This window comes from Nematolebias whitei, chromosome 16 (genome assembly GCF_014905685.2).
Source record: "Nematolebias whitei isolate Nwh7 chromosome 16, NemWhi1, whole genome shotgun sequence".
NCBI lineage: Eukaryota > Metazoa > Chordata > Actinopteri > Cyprinodontiformes > Rivulidae > Nematolebias > Nematolebias whitei.
In genome coordinates, this window is record NC_056513.1 from 20,015,389 (window position 1) to 20,038,594 (window position 23,206).

Consider the following 23,206-nt stretch of genomic DNA (forward strand, 5'->3'; position numbering starts at 1 on the left):
ATAGTATATAGTATATATATAGTATATAGTATATATATATATATATATAGTATATAGTATATATATAGTATATAGTATATATATATATATATAATGTATAGTATATATATTATATACTTGTGTTTCCACACTCTCTTGTTGTTGGGAATCAAGCTCAACTGGACCTGGTTTACAGGAGCTGCCATGCTGTAGTTTTGGAACCAGAGCCTGTGCACTAATGATTTGGGGCTTTTTTGTTACTGGCTTTAAAGCAAATGTTGATAACTTGCAAAAAGAGACAAAAAGCAAGGTTTTATGTTTGCCATTTTTTGTATAAATCTTTCTTTCTTTGTTTTTGTTTGTGATACTTAACTGAGTAAGACATCCTTAAAGTGTTCCTGAGCTCTTAACACAGTGAACCATATTACCCCAACTCAGGTGTCGTATCCACGGAAAGGACGTGGTGACATGAAAACCCACCTAGACAGGCCGCTGGTGGTGAACCCACAGGACAATCGAAACAACAACACCAACAAGACTCAACCTGGTGAGCTGCCTCTGGACCAGCAGTATCGGCGCCAGGACGTTGACCACTGCCGCCGTGCTGCTCACCACTGCCACCTCCACCACCGTCACCATCAGAAAGTCTCTGCCAGAGAAACCGGAGATGCACCTCAGCAAACAGAGACTCACATGGAGCATGGTTTCAGTTGCACGTCTCTGGGCAATATGGAAGGGAGCGCCGAGCGGCGCCAGGACGAGGAGAAGCACAGCCATCGGAGCCACCGAGGCCACCGGCACAGAAACAGGGAACACAGGGAGTCATGCAGCAACTCCCCTCATCGTAGCGAGGGAGGAGAGGGGAACAACGAGCAGAGACGGTCCAGACAGCATCGCAGGTCAGCCAGGGAGGGGGAGGAGGGAAGAAGACACCAATGTGGGGGGGCAGAAGGAGAGGTGGAGAAAAGTGAAGAAGAGGGAGGACGAAAGACTAGACGGCATCGCCATGGGAACCAGGAAAGATGTCGAGGCCATCGCAGCAGAAAGTATGTATAGAAAATCCTCCAGCATAATAAGTGACAACCAGGCAAGTAGTTTGTTTTTGTCTAAACTAACAGTTTTAGACAAATACAGCGTTCCTGCCTGTTGATTCAATGCAAACATCTATTGACAAAATAATTTACTATTTTCATGCCATATTAGATTTATGGCTTATATATATATCTATCTTTAATAAACTGGTAGGACATGCAAACGGATTTAGTAAAACTTAATTTTGATTTACTGTCTTCATAAAAAAAAACAGCAAAAACATTTTCTTTTATCTAGTGTCTATTTCATTGCTTCTTCTCCTTTGTCACTTATGTTCCCATCTTTTGTCATTTTATTTTATTAACTGCCATGACCCCCCCCCCCCCCCCCCCCCCCGTTTTTTCTCTGTATCTTGACCATTTGTTTTCTGCCATCAGGGAGCACTGCAGCGCCGGCCCTAGCCTCTCTACTACACGACCCATACAGCAGTATAACGAGGACCTTGACAACTTCCGCAACAACAGCAAGCTGGCCAGTGCTCATGAGCACCCTTACACCCTCCCACCTGACCACCCCGACCATCCTACCCACCTGAACAACCTGCTGAACTACCACGACACTGACACCCACACCCTGCTCCACAGCATGGACAGCCTGATCCTGACCAGCATGGCTAAACCCGACTACACAACAATAGACATGCCCCCTGTCTACCCGTACCCCTCTACTAATGCCATCTTGCAAGGTGAGCACCATGATGGTCTTATGTAATAAAATAGTAAGTGTACACATTTTGACACCATATATATATATATATATATATATATATATATATATATATCTATATATATATAAATAATTTTGTTTTTTTTTTTTTTTTTTTTTCCATTCAACTTTTATTTATACAGATTAATCACACTGAGCCTCGGGGACTCATTTACAAGTGAGACCTGTTTATGATCAGGATTTGCTAGAAAGTTTAAATGTTAGGTGACATCGAGTTCCTGTTGCTAATCACTAAATTTAGATTTTTTTTTCTGATCAAATTTTGTTAAAAGCTTAAATGTATCATCCAAATTTATCTTATAAAAATTCTATAATAAACTAAAGATGTTCAGTTATCTTTGTGCATTGTTTCTATGGTTACCAAAAGGTTTTCAAAAAAAATTCAAAACTGTATGCATGTATTTATGTATATATTGAATCACTACTTTGATTGAATTTGCATGTAAACTTAGGGACAGCACTGGATACGCAATTACTTCTTTCTGCTCCCTTTTTGTAACATTTTTGTTTTGCTTACTGAATATTTTAGTGGAAATACTGTATTTATGTTTTTTTGTTTTGTTGAAATTTAGCTGTTTGAAATGAAATAATCAAAAAAAAAAAACTCTACAGTAGAGCTGTACTGTTTAGCATTATATAAAAGTATTGTTCAGTCCAGGTTTGTTTTCAGAACAGTCCAGGTGAAGTCATCTCTTATGTTTTCCAGGGTGAATCTGGCCTCTTTCTGTCAGTCTGTCTCTTGTTTATCCTTTTGTCTTTCCTTTTTTGTTGTGCTCAGTGAACAAGAACGCCAACACTGACCAGAAGAAGAGCGAGGAAAAGGAGGGCGAGGACGAGGGTGAAGATGAAGATGGCCCTAAACGCATGCCTCCCTTTAGTTCCTGCTTCATATTGTCTACCACAAACCCGTGAGTTTATACATTAGTATGTGTGAGTGCAACATCCGGGTCAAACTTAAAACATTGAGTCTTAAGAGTCATGATTTTTTCTTTTAAGTTTTTTTTTTTTCTTGAGCAGGAAAACTGCTTAGTGTTTTGTGAACTACTTTGTGTGAACATGTGCATTTGTGTGTTTGCATCAGGTTTCGAAGGTGCTGTCACTATATCTTGACTCTGAAGTATTTTGAGTTCAGCATCCTGTCTGTCATCGCTATGAGCAGTATTGCCCTCGCTGCAGAGGACCCTGTCAAGCCGGACTCACCCCGAAACAATGTGAGACATTACTCTGTGTGTGTGTGTGTGTGTGTGTGTGTGCTGTTTCCTATCATCTATGTGGGTGAGCACAATAAATGAAATGTCTCACAAAAACATATCAATTAAAGCCTTTCTAATGAGCTCCTGTGACCCTATTTAAATGTTTCTTTTTCTAAAAGAAATACAGTAGTCCCTCGTTTACGGTGGGAGTTATGTTCCAGACCCCGCCCCCTCCCCGCAATAAGTGAAAAACCGCGAAGTAGGGGCATTATATTATTTTAGTATTTATATATATATTCTAAGACTTTATAAACCCTTCCCACACTCTTGCAATGTTCTAAACTCTTAAACATAGGTAATTTTAACAACATACAGTACATATATGTACTGCACAGTAGATACGTACTGCAAAATTTTATATGGGTACTAACCAACTGGAAGTCCAGTTCTGGTTTTGATCAGCTCTCTGCAGCCGTTGAACACCAAGACATTTTTAAAGAGAGCCGGACCTTCGGATAGCCAGCACAAAACCACACAATGGTCCCAATTGAGTCCAAATCTGGATGAAAAAAGTCCCGTTGAGCTCCGGAGAAAACACCAGACCTCCAAGTAACGCCTTCCTGCTCAAGAGGCTCATGGGCCGGAAGGCAGCACTCAGACTGACCAATGAGGTTGGAAGTCCGATTCCCGGTCGGTTTCCTTACGGCTCTCTGCGTCCACTGAAGTCACTGTGAATAAAAAGCAAACTTTTTCGAATCGGATCACAACTTGCCCTCCATTTCAGCCAAAAACAACGTCTGGAAGCCCCGTTGGCTTCTGGGTAATGTAGTCCTTTTGAGTGGCGATACAGTGTAGGCTTATTGAGAGAACACTACAAAATGGCACCTGTCTGGAGTTTTTTTTGTTTGTTTTTGTTTTGTTAACGTTGTACTGTATGCTGTACTGTCCCAATCACGTGAGTAATGTTAAAGCTGACACTGTTTGTCATGTACAATCTTACTTTGAAAAACTGCAAAAGTCGAACCGTAAAGTAGCGAGGGACTACTGTACTCATCACAGACTGCTGTGTTTTACAGCCAGTAATAATCACAACAGAAAAAGGGGTGACTGAAAATTTAAATATGTGTTCCTGATTAATTTAAAATGTGACCATTATGATAAAACGCTCATTGAACTGGTTGAAAGTTTCTGTCCCTGTCATGTGCTCCGTTTTTATTAATCTCTGTGGTTCTTCTCCTGCCTTCTAATTTATTGTATAATAATAACTCATGTTGTGCTCCCTGCAGGTGCTGCGTTATTTTGACTACGTTTTCACAGGTGTCTTCACATTTGAAATGTTGATCAAGGTAACAAAGTATTGGTGTGTTAGTGCAGGACTGGATGTTTGTAGTGACCATGTTAGTATTTTGTTTTTCTTTTTAAAGAGTTGAACTTTACGACGTGCACTCTCATGTGATGGTTTTTGTCTGTGTTAATGCAATAAAACTGGCGTGTTTGTTTTTTGTCGATTTCTTAAGCACAGTGACTTGCATGAGAACGTTCATCTCAGTTATAAATGTGCACGTGTTTGTGTGTACTGTTGTTCTGAACAAGCGTCATGTCTTCCAGATGGTGGTGCTGGGCTTGTTTCTCCACCAGGGATCTTACTTCCGTGACTTGTGGAACATTCTGGACTTTATAGTGGTTAGTGGTGCTCTGGTGGCCTTCGCCTTCACGTAAGTGTCCTTCACCACCCCTTCACCTTCATCATCTTCACCACACACACACATATACACACACACATTCCACTATCCACAGAAAGACCCTGGTTGCCCAGCCTCATACAACTCCGTACACCAGACTCTGCTCTCTGGCTGTACGTCAGAAATCATCACGTCATTATTATTTTTGTTTGTTATACGTTTTCTTTCTCCGTCACACTCACTGTTTTCCATTCTGTTTTATTATCATGTGTCTAAAAGCATTTTTGTCTGTATTATTCTTTGTTTTTCTTATCTGTAGTACTACTATAGTGTTTTAATTTCTTTAGTTTGTATGTGGTTGTTAAGACTTCTTTCCATACATATGGTCATAAGTTTTCCTTTCGCTTATCCATTAACCTCTGTGTTTTGTTACTGGTCATCGTCATTTGTGAAATGTTATCAACAGGTCTTTCTCTGAGGTTCACTACCACCTTCATCTCAATAATCACCCCTGATCCTTTAATTAAATGTATTCCTTCTCATCTAAATCACATCATCTTTGGCCTACACTCTCAAACCTAACGGGTGTCAGGATATTTGATTTTTCTTGATAATCTGTTTGAGACTCTCAGGAGGTACCCTGAGGTTTCCAACCTCGGTGATTATTTGCTCAAAGGTTTTTAAGGATGTCTTTTTACTTGTAAGCAACATATAATGCTGAGAGCCAAATTAGTTTTTAAGAGTGTAGTTCCAACTCTCTTCACCTCCCCTTCCCTCCCTTCCAAAAACCCATAACAGTCATGGAAAACACCCTTTCTGTAACATCATCCCCTTTTACTGTTTGACTACCTATTAGATTAATAATCTCCACTTGCTCCTTATGAACATGTTTCCTCCCAATCTACCTTGCTCCTGTTCCCTTCTTTTCCCTGTTTCCTGACCCATGCCGCTCTGATATTTCCTCCAACCAGGCCGTGAGTCATCCCTTTCTCTTCTTTTGCATCTACATCCCTAAACTTGTCCTTCAAATGCTTTCTTACCAACACTCCTCCCACAGCCTTAGTCTTCCTTACTGATGCATCGTTTCCTCATCAAATTCCTTTTTGTATGTCCTCCTTCATATGAGATCAGTCTTCTCTTTGTCCCTGTCTTACGAGACAAATTCCTCTCACACCCTTCTTATTCCTAACATACAGCAAATTTAGTCATGAGACTAATAGACTTTGAGTTCAAGTCAAGAAGTCTTTACTGTTTTTTTCAGCAGTATACAGCTGTACATAGTAAAACAGGACCATTGTGTTGCATTTAAAACTATATGGACGTTCCAGAATTTAAAAAGAGATGTGCTTTCTTATGATGTAAGACAACAATAGTGCGTCACTAGTGCCTTAGTTTAAACATGTGCTGACATTGCAAGACTATATCAGCATCACCAGACCATGCAGACAGTACATACAGTACTTTGCGAGAAGAGAACGGTGCAAATTTCTTCCAAGTCCCAGGTGCAAAAATGCAGAGAAATGTGCAATAGTGCAGACATTTGCTTAAGTCATGAAATGTAGTCATCTATCTGACTAGTCCCTGAGCATTTACATGTCCAATGGCTTGGAGGAAGAAACTGTTTCTAAGCCTGGCAGTGAGGGCCTAGATCAGGGGTCTGCATCTGCGGCTCTGGAGCCTCTTGCAGCTCTTTGGTCTCTCTGCAGTGGCTCTTTCAAGCTTTGACCAAAACTAACATAAAACGTGTACAAACAACAAAAATGACTAGTTTTAGCTGTTTTCCTGTAATTTATTTTGTAAATACCGGTACTTACTTTTAACATTTTGCTTTACGTATTTCTATACTTTTTTTTTTTTTTTCAAAATTAAAAAATAAAATCGCATAGGTCTGCATAGTTCATACTAGTTGTTGTTGTTTTTTTTGTTTTGTTTTTTGATTGTTTTTTTGTTCCCAGGCCAATCGAGAGACACTAGGTATGTTTACATGAGCATAAGTAATCAGATCAAACGGCCGTTCGGAATAAAAACACGTCATGTAAACGCCCCGTTCGGGTTATTTTTTGTTTAATCAGCGTGATCCGAAATAATTTGTGATCAGAACAAAATGGGTGGTTTACGCCAATTCATAACCTGAACGGTGCGCATGTAAACGCTTGATCTGTTCATTTTTTTCTGATCGTGAAAAACTGACCTGACTGCGCTTGTGCGACTATGTCATTTCCACCTGGCTACTGCTAATAATATTAGCATGTCGGGGAAGTAAACCTGGTCGGTGAGCAACACAACATTTCTACTAGAAACTTTGAAAGAGCTCAAAATGATCTGTATCACCTGCAGCTCAGTCAGGGAGTGCAGAAAACGTCTCCACCGTCATTAAAACCTGTCGCGGGTCCATTTTGGGTGCTCAGGTTTGTTTACGTTCATCCCGGAAGTAAACCGGAAGTAGAACTTCTTCTTCTGTGATTTTGTTAAGGAGAGTTTACCAGTCTGCACAGGTCAATACTTCTGTTCAGAACAAAGCCCGCTGCATGTAAACCTCGTCATGAACAGATTGTGCCCATGTAAACGATATATTTGAATTATTTAATCTGAAAACATTTCAATCCGGTCAAAAAATTTTGCGCGTGTAAACATAGCATTTCCAGCGTGTCCTGGAAAAATGGCTCTTTTGATCATAAAGGTTGCAGACCCCTGGCCTAGATGCTTTTGTACCTCTTCCCTCATGGCAGGATGGTAAATGGTTTGTGTGAAGGGGATCAGGGTTCTCCATGATGTTAGTAGCTTTATCAATGTGCACTAGAGGTCTGCAAGGTGAGGTGAAAGATTCTATCAATTATTTCAGCTTTTCAGCATTTAAGACTTAATGCTGTGCAGTTTCCATACCAGACATTGATGCAACTGCTCAAAACGCTTTAATAGTACCTCTGTAGAAAGTGAGGAGAATGGCTGATGGGAGATGAACTTTAAGTCTTCACAGAAAGCAGAGCTGCTGCTGGGATCCCTTAGTTATGGAGTCAATCTTAAGAGGTTCAAGTGAACTAATTGGTCCTCTTGACAATATCCACAACCCCATCAGTGATTAGTGGAGAGTGGTCGCATTGTTGTCTCCTGAAGTGTATCCACATTAGGTTGTTGACTTTATACCAGGCATTGCACCTTTCTGCATGTTGGCTTGTCAGCTGAGGGAAAAGACATTAGTTGCTCTACGTTCTCATTCATTTCTCTAAAATCAATCATAGCTCCTTCTTTTGCCTCACCAGATTTTTGTGGAATGGAAAACACAACAAATGTCACAACATTACACACATTTATGTTCCAGATCAAAATAAGTAATTAAAATACTGAATGAAATCCAACTTATTATATATATAATTTGTAATGTTAACTTTTTATTTGGCAAACTATTAAAATTGTTTTCTGTTTATTCATCCAGAAGGCAAGTTTTAAATATTAATCATGTGTTAAACTCAAAAATCTTCATAACATGCTAAATACATGTTCAAAATTTGAATTTATGTTTAAAATGTCAACATGAGTGTTCTGATGTCTTTAAATGCATTAGACCTTGTTCATGGTTTAAATAATCAAAAATAGGGTAAGGACGTTTATCAAAATAAGTAAAGGAATACGACTTGTTTGCCTTTTTTCCAAGCTAGAATAAAAATAAGAAAATACTACAGAGTTGTTCCTTTTAATACATTAGGCAGTTTATGCCAGGATTTGTAGTTTGTGCTGTATGTTAGGAACAGAAACAAGGTGCCATTATTTATGTGGTATTCTTTTGCAGTTCCTCTTGACTTTAATTCATTTTTGGTTCAAACACCATCAAACACATTTCATCATCCTACTCACAAAGAACCATTAACCTTGTTTTAACAATCTAGCCACTCTTCCCCATTCATTCTCATTCTCCCCAATGGAGATCTCAGCCAATCAGTTTGTGGGGGTGAGGGCAACTCAGACACCTTTAACCCTTTAAGTGCCCAGGCTATCCATATGCCACAGAGAGGAATGCTGGCAGGACTTCCATCCTCTCTTTTACCCACACTCACTCAAACGCCAACACACACAAACACACAGGTGTGCCATTCTGACTAGGTAACGAGCCTGGAGGAACAGGTATTTAACTCTTCTTCCTTTGCACGACCTGAGAAAGTACAGCAGATGGGAGGGAACGAGGAAGGCATGCTGGGGCAGGGTGTGCTGGGTGGAATGATTTGTCACACTGAGGAAGCATTAAAAAAAAATGAAATAAATTTCTATGATGGGTGCAGTTCAAAAGGATCGGCTGGGTATGTGAGGGACTGAGAAAGACAAGTCTATTGCTGCTTTCTCCTGAACTCCCTAGAAGTGCAATGCATGTCTGCTTTGGTGGCTGCATGAACTTGAACATCACCTGTGATGCATTAGAAGACATCAGGCAAATCTGTGTTAAAGACACTTAGTCAGTTGCGCACATAGAACAAGCTTTAGGTGAATCTACTTGTTGAATCATGACTGTTGTCCGAGTGTTCAGTCCAAATGCAAAGCAAATTTTATGGACAACACATCTGCATGAAACATAATTAAAATAAATAGTGGCCCACAGAAATTTGAGCTTCCTTTAGGATGTATGAGTTAATCAGAATAAGCTTTATTGTCATTGCACAGTTAAGTACAGTGAAATTACGTTACGTTCAGCCGTCCTAAAGATGGACAGAAGTGTACCGAGACTGCAGCCTCTAAGAAGCGCTGCCCTTATTGCTTAGATAGAAGAAGGGAAGACAACATAAGGAGAGTTATAAAAAAAGATCTCTGATACCGTGTCCTTGACAGGTCATGGTTTAAGGTATCAAAAAAATCTACCACAGCAAGCAACGTAGATAGACAAAATACATATTTGGGGGTAGACAGAACAGAGCTTCTTTATTTACATTCATTCAACCTTTATTTAGACAGGTAAATCCCATTGAGCCTCTGGGACTCATTTACAAGAGAGACCTGATTTCAACAAAGAATGATGACAACAATGGACACCAGTGACAACAATAAACAGTTATAAAAAGTCATACAGATTTTTTTTTTTTAACAAATAGAATGGCTAAAAAAAGAAAAGTAACAAAAAACATCTGGATTCTAAGGCGAATGTAGAAAACTAAAAACAGGAACATGTCTGCATTAGTCCCTACCAGGAGTCCCAACAGATTCTTAAAGCCACTTAGAGAGGTCAAGGTCAAAAGCTTCAGATCTTTTTGTAAGATATTCCAGGAAACAGGAGCAGAGTAGGAGAAGGCCCTTTTGCCTAGTTCAGTCCGCACTGAGGGGACACTGCAGGTAATAATGTCCTGAGAGCGCACGCTGTAGCTGCACTCACACAGTGACATGTAGGAGGAGATGTATGAAGGCAGCAGACCAAGAAGTGATTTAAAGATGAAAATGTACCAGTGGGAGAGTCTGCGTAAAGTTAATGATGTCCAGTTAACCAGTGAATACAGGGTGCAGTGGTGGGTAAAATAATCACAGCCAATTATGAATCTTAGTGCACCATGATAGACAGCATCCAACATCTGCAGGGTTCTTGTAAGAGCGTTCATGTAAATAATGTCACCGTAATCAATGGAGGGTAGGAAGGTCACAGATACAAGATGTTTCCTAGCATTCAGAGTTAGACAGGATCTGTTTCTGAAAAAGAAACCCAGTTTAACTTTCATTTTCTTTACCAAGTTTTCCACATGGAGCTTAAAAGAGCGATGCGAGTCAACCAAGATACCCAAATATTTATAGGAATCAACAAACTCAATCGGGACATCATTTGAGGATAAAATCTGAGGAAGAACTGCTGGGACCAACTTCCTATTTGAAAAAAGCATCCCCAGGATCCACCAGGAGCAATTTGAGATAAGGTCAGATTCAGATAAACAACAATTGTTTTGGCAGGCAGTCTCTGGTTCTTGTCTGCCTTCAGTTCTGCTGGAACTCTCGATGGTAAATCCAAACAGCCAGATTTGTGGACATTCTGCATGTCTGTGCTTTTTTTTAGCTTTTCTCCGAGGTCGAATCCTTCATGCCGGCGAGTTCCAGGGATCTTGCAAAGCATATGAGTTTAAGAGCTCAAAGCACAAATTAATCTTTCATGTGAGGTTGGCAGCTTTACCATGGCCGGAACTTCTGCCAACGTCTTCCTTATTTGTCGATATCCTAGGTATCCGCCGATTCCAAAAAGCAGAAACCCTGTTATCGTAAATCCAATTTGTACACGTTTTCTCCATGACATACCAGCTGCATGTGTCCATCCAGGCATGAGGGCTCTCCAGCTCCATGTCTCTTGAAAAAAATTGATCAATTGCCTTGAGAGACCAACTGACCAGATCCATAATAATAATTTACAATTCGGAAGATGGGTAAAGAGAGACTCTGATACACAGGACAAAGAGCAAAAGCAGGAGGAAGGCTGGAGAGGGAAAAATACGTTTGTCTTGTCCGAGGGCAAGTGAGGGTGAAAAATGTTCATGGTCTAGAAATGAAAATTTAAAATAGTGAAATCAAAAATAGCTTCTTCTTTTTTTTTTTTTCTTTTTTTTTTGGGGGGGGGGGGGGTTACTTTTTATTGGTTTAGGGATTTTCATGCTAAATCCAGCCTTTTATTTTCCAAGATGAAAAATTATTTTACTAAAGGATTATTTATTTTTTCTGAAGGAAAAAAAACCAAAAACATTTGAAACATTAATTTGTGCACATGCACAATGTAACTTTATTGATGACTGACCAATAAAGCTATTGGTACTTTTGATCATTATTTACTACACGCCTACGCTCACAAAAATAATAAAAGTAAAGTTTTGCTTGGTTTTGGAATTAGAAACGTCAAAGCAGCGTGAGTCCCAGCCAGGCGTGTCTAAACATGTCAAAAGTGGCTATATCCCACTGAAGTGTGACTTTATTGAGAAACAGGAATGATGGATAGGTTTCTTACAGCGATTTGAAAATCTCTCCTCTGCAGCACCTCTCCCACAGCATGACTTCCTGTTGAAAAGACGATGCCTCCTCCCTTCCTTTATCTGTTCCTTTCCCTGTCTTTTCTCACCATCCTATTGGCTCCACCCACCCCCACCCCTCCCATTCTGCTTTCTTTTTGTATCACCCTATCTGTTCTCTTTTGAGATGCTCGCAAACCTTTTCTTCCTCTTCTTTATCTCTGCTTCTTCTTCAAATCCTCCGCTTTCCTTCTCTCATCATCTGCACCAGGGCTGAGCCAGAGCAGAGTTTTTGCTTAAAGGGGCTTTACACACACCTGATGCATGAAATTGTTTAAAACCAGGTATTTTAAGAAGCATTGTACATTGTATTTTTTAGCATGGAAACAGTACAATGGCTTCGTATTTGTGTGGGTTCTAAACACAAAAAATGCTTCTATCACTTTTCATACTTGGAAAATATTGCTAAATGTTTTTGGTGTCATGACTTTTTTCTGCATGCAGGTGGAAGAACTTTGTGGGAATGCCTTATTTTTCTATATATTGTGCGTATGAGACAATACACACAAATCCTGGTTTCTTGACTTGTCCACTCATGACTAATGTCTTGAGAGTATGACCAATATGTCAAGATAACCTGGAATTGACCTTGTGTAAAAAATTAACCTTGTTCTTTCCCCGTGCAGAGACGCATAAAAAAAATGGTGATAACGTCTCTTAGATTGTTGCAGATCCAGTGAGAACAATTCAACAATTTAAAGAATCATTATGTTGTGAAAAAATGTAATTGCTGTAAACAGATAAAAAAAAAACTGAATTATTACTTCAGACATGGAGGTCGTAGATTGCAGTGGAAAAGGTCAAAACAGAAAACAGCATGAGAAATAAATTTTGTACAGCAAGATTCTCAGCAAGAAGAAAAATTCACTGGTTATTTTGTCGTACTGTGAATTTCAATAAAGTACCTGAAACCAAACTTCTTAAATTCTGACAGTTTGATGAAAATTTTAAATGGATGCAAGTTAAACCAGTTTAACAACGGACTGATGACAAATTCAAGTAAGGTTATAATGACATACAGTAGTCCCTCGATTATCACGGTGGTTACGTTCCATGAAAAAACGCAATGTGGGAAGGCGATATTTATTTTATTATATACATATATATATATATATATATATATATATATATATATATATATATATTGTGTGTGTGTGTGTGTATGTATAAAGGGTTTTATAAACCCTTCCCACACTCTTGTAATGTTCTAAACTCTTAAACCTACATAATTTTAACAACATGTGTATATGTGCTGCAGAGTACTGCAAAATTTGATATGGGTACTCACCAGCTCTGCAAGCCTACCCTGCAGCGACAAAGCCCACCGCCCTGTCCAGGTTGATGTGCACATGGATAATTGAACTTCAGGAAGTTTCAGGATTATTTGTGACTTTCCTGCCAGTTCTGTGAGCTTAATAGAGAGATTGTTACTTCTGACTGCGTTGCAAAACTTTCCTCCATTTCTGCAGAAAGCAGCGGGCCGGAAGCACTATTGGCTTTCGGGTAGTGTAGTTCTTTTGACTGACGATACAGTATAGGCTTATTGAAAGAAAACTACAAAATGGTGGCGCCTGTCCAAAGTTTTTATTATTATTTATTTTTATTTTTATTTTACTTTTTATCCTGTACCATCCCAATCACATGAGTAATATTAAAGTTGACAATCGTGTGTTGTTTACAATCTTGCGTTGAAAAACCGCGAAAGAGCGAGTCTGCGAAAGTTGAACCGCAAAGTAGCGAGGGACTACTGTACTTCTTTGATAGTAAAAAGGGGTGAAAAGTATTTTCTACTCTAAATGGTGAGGATTTTGGAAAATTGAACATTAAACAGGAGATTTTGATAGCAGATGTCCAAACCATTTACTTATATGGAAGTTTTGAATTGGTTGATCAACTTTCTTCTTGTCAAATAAATGATGAGGTGCCATTATGATGATTCATTTTGTGGGCTCACAAAGCCAAACTAACTTAATCATCTGATAGAAAGTGTTATAGTATATAGCATTGCATGTAGAAATGTATAGTGTGATGATGTAGCAAGAAGTAAAGCACACATTAATCTATATGTACTTTTATAACAGTGTTTGCTGAGAAGACGTTTTGTGATACTGTGATATGAGTATGTAGAACTCCCCTCATACATTGCAAATGTAACAAACAGGTTATTTGGAATCCTAATCAGCTGTTTAGAAAGCAAGAAATGATGTGTGGAAGATTTAGGTGTGTTTATTAAAGTGTAGGTGAGGTATTTTACGTTACGTAAACCCAACCTGCTGTCCTTCCTTCTTTGTCTGTCTCTCATATAGATGTATTTTTTCCTCTTTCTCCCAAACACTCTTTCTCTCTCTTGTCTTGTGTCTGTCTTTGTCTGTCTCTATCAATGTGTGTTTCTGTGTTTGTGTGTCTTTCCATGTGTTTGTTTTATCCTCCCTTCTCTTTACTCCTCTTCCTCTCTCTTCCTTTCTGTCGCTGTCACTGACTTTTGCTGTCACTACGTTCGGTGAAAATGGACAGGAGCAGCACCCGGTAAAGTTACTCCTCTGTCCTCTCTCGTTCCATTTCCTGCCCTCAATAACCGGATCAAATTGGCTACTTTCTCTTTCTTTCTTTCTTTCTTTAATCATAAGTATTATTTCAACCCAACTGTAGTATCACTACAAGTCATACTTTATGATAGGTTATTGCATAATGTTGCAATAGTTCAATGTAAAAGCTACATTTGAGAATTTAGAGATATTGTATAATGATAATGTAATGATTAAATTTTTGGAAATTGTGATACAAGTGTTTAACCAGCTTATTTAATATAAAAATACACACGAGCTTTTTCAGTTGCAGTTATTTATGAAAAGCAAAATAGCATTTTTTTTATTTTTTTTTTTGCAATTTACAGCCCTTCAGCAACCGGGTGTTTTCCTTCTAAACAAAGTTTTTTTTTTTATTATTAAGTGTCTTTGCTTTTTAGAACACAAAAACACACAAAAGAACACAGAACAAAATCCCCTCCCACACCGGATCAGTCACACATACATAAATAGTCTATACAAGCATTGACATGTTCTCAACAAATGACAGAAAAGACTGCCAGGTGTCCCAGAATCTTCCTGCAGAACCCTTCAGGGTGTATCTGATTTTTTTACAGATGCATATGTTACATGACTTCTCTTATCCACTGTATATAGGCTGGGGTGTCTGGGTCCTTCCATTTGCACAAAATGAGCCTCCTGGCCAGAAAAAAAGCCAAAGGTGATCAACATCCTTCTCGTTCTTGCTGGAGGATGTATCCACAGGGACCACCCCGAACAGTGAGATGAATGGTGATGGATGAACAGTTGTTCCACATATCCCAGAGAAGACGTCAAAAATAGATTGTCAAAGGGTCCGCAGTTTGGGACAGGTCCAGAATGTATGCAAGAGTGTAGCTGGAGTTTGTTTGCAATGATTGCATGCAGGGTCCAGGTCGGCTTTGATCTTGGACAGCTTGTGTTTGGACCAGTGCAGCTGGTGCACCACCTTGAATTGAATTCCAGCGTGTCTCAGGCAGACTGCAGTGTTTTCCTCTTAAAACATAGATTTTAAAGAGACTACTGACTTAATTTGCCATTTTAGAAGCAAATAATTTCAGCCGAACATTTGTTTTATAAGTGTGGCAGTGGTGAATTCATTCATATAGTAATCCGACAAGAGGAAGAACTTCTGCTATTAGTTATTATGCTTGTGTGCGTGGGTGTATTCTGTCTGTGAGATTCTGAGGGTGAGTTTATGTGTAGGGATGTTGCCACTTCCTCACACCTTTGGCCTTGCAAGGCTTTACTTTAATACTCTAAAGCCGCTCTGATGGAGAGACCTCGGACACACTCTTTCAAACGAGGAATGCTCATTGATTATCGATTGACTTCCTCTCCTGCACTCCCCCTCCCCCCAGCACCCAGACACATGTAAAGCTGCCAAGACTCCAACTCAATCAATCAGCACTAAATTGAATTGTCATACATTTCCTGTCACTGGAACTGACTTCATAGTTTAAGTGCAAGCGTTGATTTCCCACATTTTTTTCTGACTCAGCCTCCTGGTCCAATTGTCCACTGTCTTGTGTTTTTGTTTTTTCAATCTACTTATTATTTCCACTTACGTAAAAACATTTTCTATTTATTAACTTTATTATAAATTTCTAAAGCATAAACAAAATATCAAATAATGGACCTCATATGGGTGAAAAGGATATAGTCAGGACCAAATGTATTTTCTTCCAGCTCTTCTTGTGGCTCGTGTGATGCTTATAGTTTTTGTCTGTGTTGTCACGTATGATGTTGTGGTTTGTGAGCAGCATCATAGGTCCAGTCATTCTCACATAGCCTCCTTACTCTACCTGTCAGCTTTTGAATCTAATCAAGGAGAAATAAATAATAATATTAATAGCAAATATTGCACTCTGAACTTGAATTAAAGGAAGCTGTGTAAAAAAAAAAAAATTCAACAAGATAAATTTAGGATTAGATCAAAGTAACATAAATTCCAGACTTTATGTTTTCACATCTAAAATGTTCATTTCTTCAGAAGAGCTGAATGGCGCATCACTGAAAAAGAAAGAAAGAGATTTGGCCGGGCACTCTGCCGGCGAGTTGCCTGTCGCTTGCGATATGTGAACGTGTGCTTACTGATGATAAAGATCATTATAAGCAGCGATAATGGCACTTCTGCTGTCCATGAAACCAAACGGTCAGAAAACTCTCTGTTGGTTTCATGTTGGACTGTAAGAGCTTTGAGTGTAATACATTTGTAATGTATTGCTTTAAGAAAATGTTTCACATTTTCTGCGTGTGGGTATATTTAGTATTTCTTTGTAAATCTTATATTGTTGAATAATAGCTAAGAGGTTTGGTAAGATCTCTTTGCAATTGTTCAATTCCATCATTTCTCCACTCTTCTGTCTGATTTTGGGATGTTCTTTTTTTCTTCTCATGTCCGGACACTAGGGGGAGCAGCAAAGGGAAAGACATCAGTACGATCAAATCTCTCCGTGTGTTGAGGGTCCTGCGTCCACTTAAGACCATCAAACGTCTCCCCAAGTTAAAGGTAGCGCTCAACAGATGTGCCGATTCATCTGCTTTCAGGGTCTGCACCTCAAGTTTTGCTCTCTAAAAAACAACTCAACAGCTGGTGAAAGCCTGTCTTTTCAAAATAGCTGAAACTTCTTGTAATTGCTGAAAACTGCAGAACAAGGAATGCAGAGTAAATTAACTGGATAACTTTATGTAATGTTCTAACTTTATTTAATTATTACAACTGGACCTTTAAAGTTTATCACTTTACCCTCTTTTAATAGATTTTCATTCTACCGGCTAAAATGTATTCACAAATCCAACAAAGTTAAGTCAGGTCCTCTGGACGGTTTCTTTTGTTGAAACGTTTCGTCTTTCATCCAGAAGACTTCATCAGTCCGGGGAGCCACAACAAACTTAAGTCTTATAAATCAGTGGTTCTCAAATTGGGGTCCCCAGACCCCCATGGGTCCGCGAGCTGGTGCTCGGGGGTCCGCAAAAATAATAGATAAATAAAAATTATATATATATATATATATATATATATATATATATTTTTTTTTTTTTTTTTGTTTTCACAAGCACATAGCTGTTTAACAATCCGTTAAAATATACAAAAATGCAGGAAATCACATCTGCTTTATTCAAAAAATTTTGGGGACCCCCCGCACCACCCCCGCTGGCCCACCCGCTATTTGCGTTCCAGCATCGATCATTTTACAAATGAAGCCATGTTTCTTGATGTGACTGCTGCTGTTATGATTCTGTTCAGTTTTATGTAAAATAAGTTTTCTGTAATAATTTGAAGAAGTGGCGATACATTTATTATGTTCATTATGTGAATAGGTCAAGTTTTAAAATTATTTTTTTATAGTTATTTTCCTCAAAACTGTAATTTTTGGAAGTTGAAATAAAAAAAATTGTTATTTTTGTCTTGAATGAAAAATACCCCGTGTTTAAACGCATACAAATTGTATTAACACTATTAAAGAACAGGTCTTAAGTATTTATGTTACACAAATATTTCTATTGCATTAAAGAGACAAATTTAAGAAAATGATTTAATAAACATGAGGGTTATGAGAGGTCTCTGACACTTTTTCTCTCTTGTAAGGCGTTCCTGAACCCAAAAAGTTTTGAGAACTCCTGTTATAAATGGCACTTTCACATAGTGGGTCAAACAGTTTGATGTTGCTCTGATGGTTTCTGGAGTGTGCCCTCTCGATTCGGCGGGGAAACCATCCAGAGGACCTGATTTAACTTTGTTTGTTTTTTCTACCTGTATTATTGAGCATGAATACAGTAAATCCCTTCCTTTTTGCCTCGCAGGCAGTGTTTGACTGTGTGGTGAACTCTCTGAAGAACGTGTTGAACATCTTGATAGTCTACATGCTCTTCATGTTCATCTTCGCTGTTGTGGCTGTGCAGCTCTTTAAAGGCCGCTTTTTCTACTGCACAGACGAATCCAAAGAATTTGAACGTGATTGCAGGTCAGTTACGAAACACCAGAGTTTATCTATTAGTCCTTTTTGCTTGTGTTAACATACTGCAAAAGATATAAATAAAATCCCTTGTAAAGTAATTTTTAATCATTATTAATCTCAGTACATCCTGTATCAAAAATGCATCCATGGATTTAAATTTTTGTGATAGAAAACGTGGTATTTTCTTGAATTTTAGATATGCTTGTGCTTCCACCTAGAGGAAGTTACAAGAAATAGTACAACTCATGGAGAGGCTGAACCTCAATTCTTAAATCACATTTAAATAGAAAAAAGTATCCTTTCGATTATGTATAGGTGGGGGTGGTCTGCATTTTTTTGTTTTTGTGTCTATATTTTATTTATCTTTTACAAAGTGTTATTGTACATGCATTTGTGCACAGATTTGTATTCAAGTGTACTTTCTCCCCATTGCAGAGGCGAGTTTTTAGTATATGAAAAAGATGAGGTGAAAGCTGAGAAGCGGGAATGGAAGAAGTACGATTTTCACTACGACAACGTAGCTTGGGCCTTGCTCACCCTCTTCACGGTTTCCACTGGAGAGGGGTGGCCACAGTGAGTGCACTACTCACACACACCAAGGGTGAAACATACGCAAACCTAAAAATTAATGTTGGCACATATTACTTCCAATAAATCCAGAGACAGCAATGAGGTTAACTTTTCATAGACTTGCCATATGCCACTCCCATAATATCACTAACTGCTAGATGAACTTCTATCACAATGCCCAGACAACACTGGTCAAACTAAACACCCCATTCAACAATAAATATCAGCCTGAATGGCAAAATAATTATTAAACCAGTCATAATCAATCCCAAAAGTCACTGCCTTACTTTTAAAGCAAGGACTCTTGGGAGTTTTAAATAGCTACTTTCCTAACTTCACGTGAGCTGCAGTGTTAATGCTAGCTTGAACATAAACAAGAATTAGAGATTTGGTTTCTGCTCTGTTATTGTATGAATGTTTATGAAGCGTTCACACTACCAGTAGTGTGATCCATTTTTCTTCTGTACATTTTTCGGCATCTTTCTCGTTCCACAACTTTTCAAATCATTTATCAAAACAATCAGCTGTTTCAGGACAATCCTGATACAATTTTTGGTACTGGCATAACTTTAGCTGTTTTGAAATATTTAGCCTTTTCTGCCATTTTTTTTTTTTTTTTTTTGTCATAGAAAATTAATTGAGCTCATTTTACATCCTTCAGATCTTTAGATCTGTTTACAACCTTTTACTGCTCCTTTCACATTTTGTTCTGGTTTAGCTTCTTTCAGCTTCCTTGTGCATATTTAAACATTTTTTCAGCTACTTTCAGCTGTTTTTTTTAGCTGTGTTGTGCTTCTTTTAGATTCTTACTGCTAACTAGAAGGTTTTTGTGCTTCTTCTAACTTCTTTCTGCTAATTTCATCTTATTATGCTCCTTTCAGCTTATTTATGCAAGTTTCAGCTATTTCAGCTACTGTTTAGCTGCTTTATGTTAATTTTATCATTTTCAGCCAATTCCATATATTTGCAATAATTTAAACTTTTTTAAGCCTAATTCAGCAAAAGTATGCTCTCTCTACTTTGTCCTTTTAATTTCAGCATCTTTCTGCTTTTTAGCTGCTTTTCAATTCACTTCAGTTTATTTATAAAGCGCCAAGTCACAACAGAAGTCATCTCGGGGCACTGAACAGAAGCTGTTTGTTGCTCATTTCATATATTTTCTGATAATTTCCACTTTTCTGTGATCATTTCTGCTTCTTTCAGCCTAATTGGGCAAACATGTTCTTTCTGTTTTCTTCTGCTAATTTAAGCTTGTATTACCTTTTCGGCTACTTTTTAGCTAATTTCAGCTATTTTCAAGTAAATTCAAGTTTTTTGTGGTAATTTCTGCTACTTTCAGCCTAATTAACTTATTTCTGCTCGTTTCAGATTTTTCTGTTATTTCAGCTACTTTGTGATTTGTGTTAAATTTAGCGTTTCCAGCTAATTTTTTTAGCTCATTTCAGCTCCTTCTACTTCCTTCTGGTATTAAGCTTTTTTCTGACTTTTCAGCTACTTTTCAGCTATTTTTTGCTAATGTCAAGTTTTTTTAGCTAATTTTCTCATTTCTGTGCTAATTTCTGCTAATTTAAATCTAATTCCGCAAGTATGTGTTCTTTCTGCTTTCTTCTGCTAACTTAGGCTTGTTCTCCCATTTCAGCATGTTTTTAGCTAATTTCAGCTTTTTGTCAGCAAGTTCTTCAGTAATAAGAATTCACACTGCATTTTCGCAGGAAATTCAATTTCTCTAGTTTTATTTTCTTTTTCCATTATACAGTGCTACAACTAACTGTTTTTTTGTTTGTTTGTTTGTTTTGGGTTTTTTTTCTTATTAATTATTTTACTATTTAATGGTTTTATTTAAGTTTATTATGGATTCCAGCCCCTAGTAGCTCCCCTCTTCCCACACTAATGTTTGCACATATTGCTTTGGATTCCTTTAATAAGCTCCATTTGCTCAAATATTAGATTTTAAAGATGAAAATAAGGGAACCACGTTGTTGATAATAAACTACTTTTGCAAAAATGTTTTTAATTTTCTATCATTTAGTAACTCAAAGGGAATCTGGCAAACCACTTGTCAGTGCAAATGCTCTGTTTTGTTTTGTTTTTTTAAGAGACAAAATATAAATACTTATGTTTACTCGTTCATCTGTTTTTTCATTTAAACATGTCTTTGTTTTGTCTTTTTCACATCCAGGGTGTTAAAGCACTCAGTGGACTCCACTTTTGAGGATCAGGGCCCAAGCCCAGGTTACCGGATGGAAATGTCCATCTTTTACGTGGTGTACTTCGTTGTCTTCCCTTTCTTCTTTGTAAACATCTTTGTGGCTCTCATCATCATCACCTTCCAGGAACAGGGGGATAAGATGATGGAGGACTACAGCTTAGAAAAGAATGAAGTGAGGCCAAATTTTGAAAGGGATAGTAATGCTTTAAACAGATGATGTCTAATTTTTCTAAAAAAAAAAAATTCATCTTTAAAAGCCAACTGTGTCTGCATTTTTCCTAATGTCTTTTTCTCTATACTTCTCCAGAGAGCCTGCATAGATTTTGCCATTAATGCCAAGCCTCTGACTCGCCACATGCCAAAGAACAAGCTTAGCTTCCAGTATCGCATGTGGCATTTTGTCGTATCTCCTCCCTTTGAGTACAGCATCATGGCTCTGATTGCGCTTAACACTATTGTCCTCATGATGAAGGTATAAATCACACTTTATTATTTGATCAAAGCACATCTAATACTGTATAGTCAAAGCATTACACTAACACTATGCTTGTCACTTTTCTCGTTTTTCTGATGTTGTTTGTCTACAGTTTCAAGGTGCATCAACAGCGTATGATAATGTCCTGAAATACCTAAACATTGTGTTCACCACTTTCTTCTTTATGGAATCAATCCTGAAAATCATAGCTTTTGGCCCTCTGGTAAGACTTATACGAAGCACCTGCACACAGCTACATGCACACCTTGTTCTTTTCTAGGTTGACCCACTCTATAAGCTCCATTGTTCCGTTGCATTGTTCATTTATAAAGCTGGATATTTCCATAGACAGATCTAGAGCATGTCCTTCCTTTCCTTAAAAAACCCAGAGCAGATTGTGCTGCACAAACCATCCTTTTCCAGCAGCACCATTCACCACCTTTGTGTTTTGTTTCTGGTCTAGACATAAATTTAAACTAGGCACAAGAAAGGAGCCCAGATTGAAGCTAAGACAAAACTAGCATCTTCTATAGCAGCTATATTTGAAGTTTTAAGTCCATGTACATGTATGGGACAATTTCCTGACTAGAAAATAAAAATACGCCTCACATTATTTTTTTTCAAGTATTGTTTTTTGTTAATTCACGTAGTGTTTACCTTGGTCCTGTATGTTCACATATTCTTATTTTTTGTATATGATTAGTTGTAATGAGTTATTTGATGTCTAAGAAAAAACATAATTATGGGCGGGGCTTTCAGCTCATCTAGTACTCAAACTTTACTCCACAAAATACAATATGTCAGCACCCAAAAAATATATATTTTGGCTTGACTTTTGAAACAACAGAAGTAGTTGGGGACGCTTTGTCTACTTTTATTTTACGGTCTTAGTTTTCTGGCTTCTGTTTCTGAAAAGGTGTGGCCACCTGTTGTTGACGTCACTCACCTTCTCATTGGTCATCGTTTACGTTCTTCTCTTTCAGAATTACTTCAGAGATGCCTGGAATGTTTTTGATTTTGTCTCTGTCATTGGAAGCATTACTGACATATTAGTGACAGAATTTTGGGTAAGTGCTTTGGTTTGTTTGAGCCAGATGAAATTTGTTTGCTATAGGTAAAAACAACAGAGCCTGATTTGTTAACAAAAAAAGACAAACAAAAGGCAAAAACGATATGTAAAGTAGTCATTTGGTGGAACATGGCTTTCGTTTAACATTTGTTGGTATTTAAAAAAAACATGACAAATGATAAAACATGTCTTACTAGTGAGCTGGCAGAATGTGTAAAAAAAAGTTTTAGATATACAGTAGTCGCTCGCTACTTCGCAGTTCGTTTTTCGCGGACTCACTACTTCGCGGTTTTTCAAAACACGATTGGACATGACACACAGTTGGCTGATTGATGGAAGAACTGCATGATAGGCGTCGGATTTTTATTTGAAACTAATTATTTAAAATCATTCAGCATCTCCTGCATCTGCGTGCAGCCCACAGCTGCAAGACAAGCTTCCTCCTGCAGCGTGTCAGATTTCCGCTCTGCAGCAGAGAAGTGGGCGTGGCTGAGAGCGCTGGCAGATGACAGAGCATCCAGAGGCAGAGAGCTGAGATCATGACAGGCTGTGCTCTTTCAAAGCGTTTAGAGTTTAGAAACATTGATTAGAATATTGCAAGAGTGTAGGAAGGGTTTAAAACACCTTTATATATATATATATATATATATATATATATATATATATATATAT

General features: G+C 38.1%; 2 protein-coding genes across 2 annotated transcripts in view; both read left to right on the top strand.

Annotated features, from left to right (window-relative positions):
• Positions 1–2,709, top strand: part of LOC119423144 (voltage-dependent P/Q-type calcium channel subunit alpha-1A) — a 60,158-nt gene extending 57,449 nt beyond the window's left edge. The window contains exons 17-19 of the mRNA XM_037690556.1: positions 418–1,025; positions 1,449–1,756; positions 2,576–2,709. Coding sequence (XP_037546484.1) covers positions 418–1,025; positions 1,449–1,756; positions 2,576–2,709 — 1,050 coding nt within the window. The remainder of the gene's footprint in view (positions 1–417; positions 1,026–1,448; positions 1,757–2,575) is intronic.
• Positions 2,710–2,895: 186 nt separating this feature from the next.
• Positions 2,896–23,206, top strand: part of LOC119422413 (voltage-dependent P/Q-type calcium channel subunit alpha-1A) — a 40,909-nt gene continuing 20,598 nt past the window's right edge. The window contains exons 1-10 of the mRNA XM_037689782.1: positions 2,896–3,008; positions 4,277–4,336; positions 4,599–4,705; positions 16,662–16,761; positions 18,057–18,217; positions 18,647–18,784; positions 20,961–21,162; positions 21,298–21,462; positions 21,578–21,688; positions 22,449–22,532. Coding sequence (XP_037545710.1) covers positions 2,949–3,008; positions 4,277–4,336; positions 4,599–4,705; positions 16,662–16,761; positions 18,057–18,217; positions 18,647–18,784; positions 20,961–21,162; positions 21,298–21,462; positions 21,578–21,688; positions 22,449–22,532 — 1,188 coding nt within the window. The 5' untranslated portion in view covers positions 2,896–2,948. The remainder of the gene's footprint in view (positions 3,009–4,276; positions 4,337–4,598; positions 4,706–16,661; positions 16,762–18,056; positions 18,218–18,646; positions 18,785–20,960; positions 21,163–21,297; positions 21,463–21,577; positions 21,689–22,448; positions 22,533–23,206) is intronic.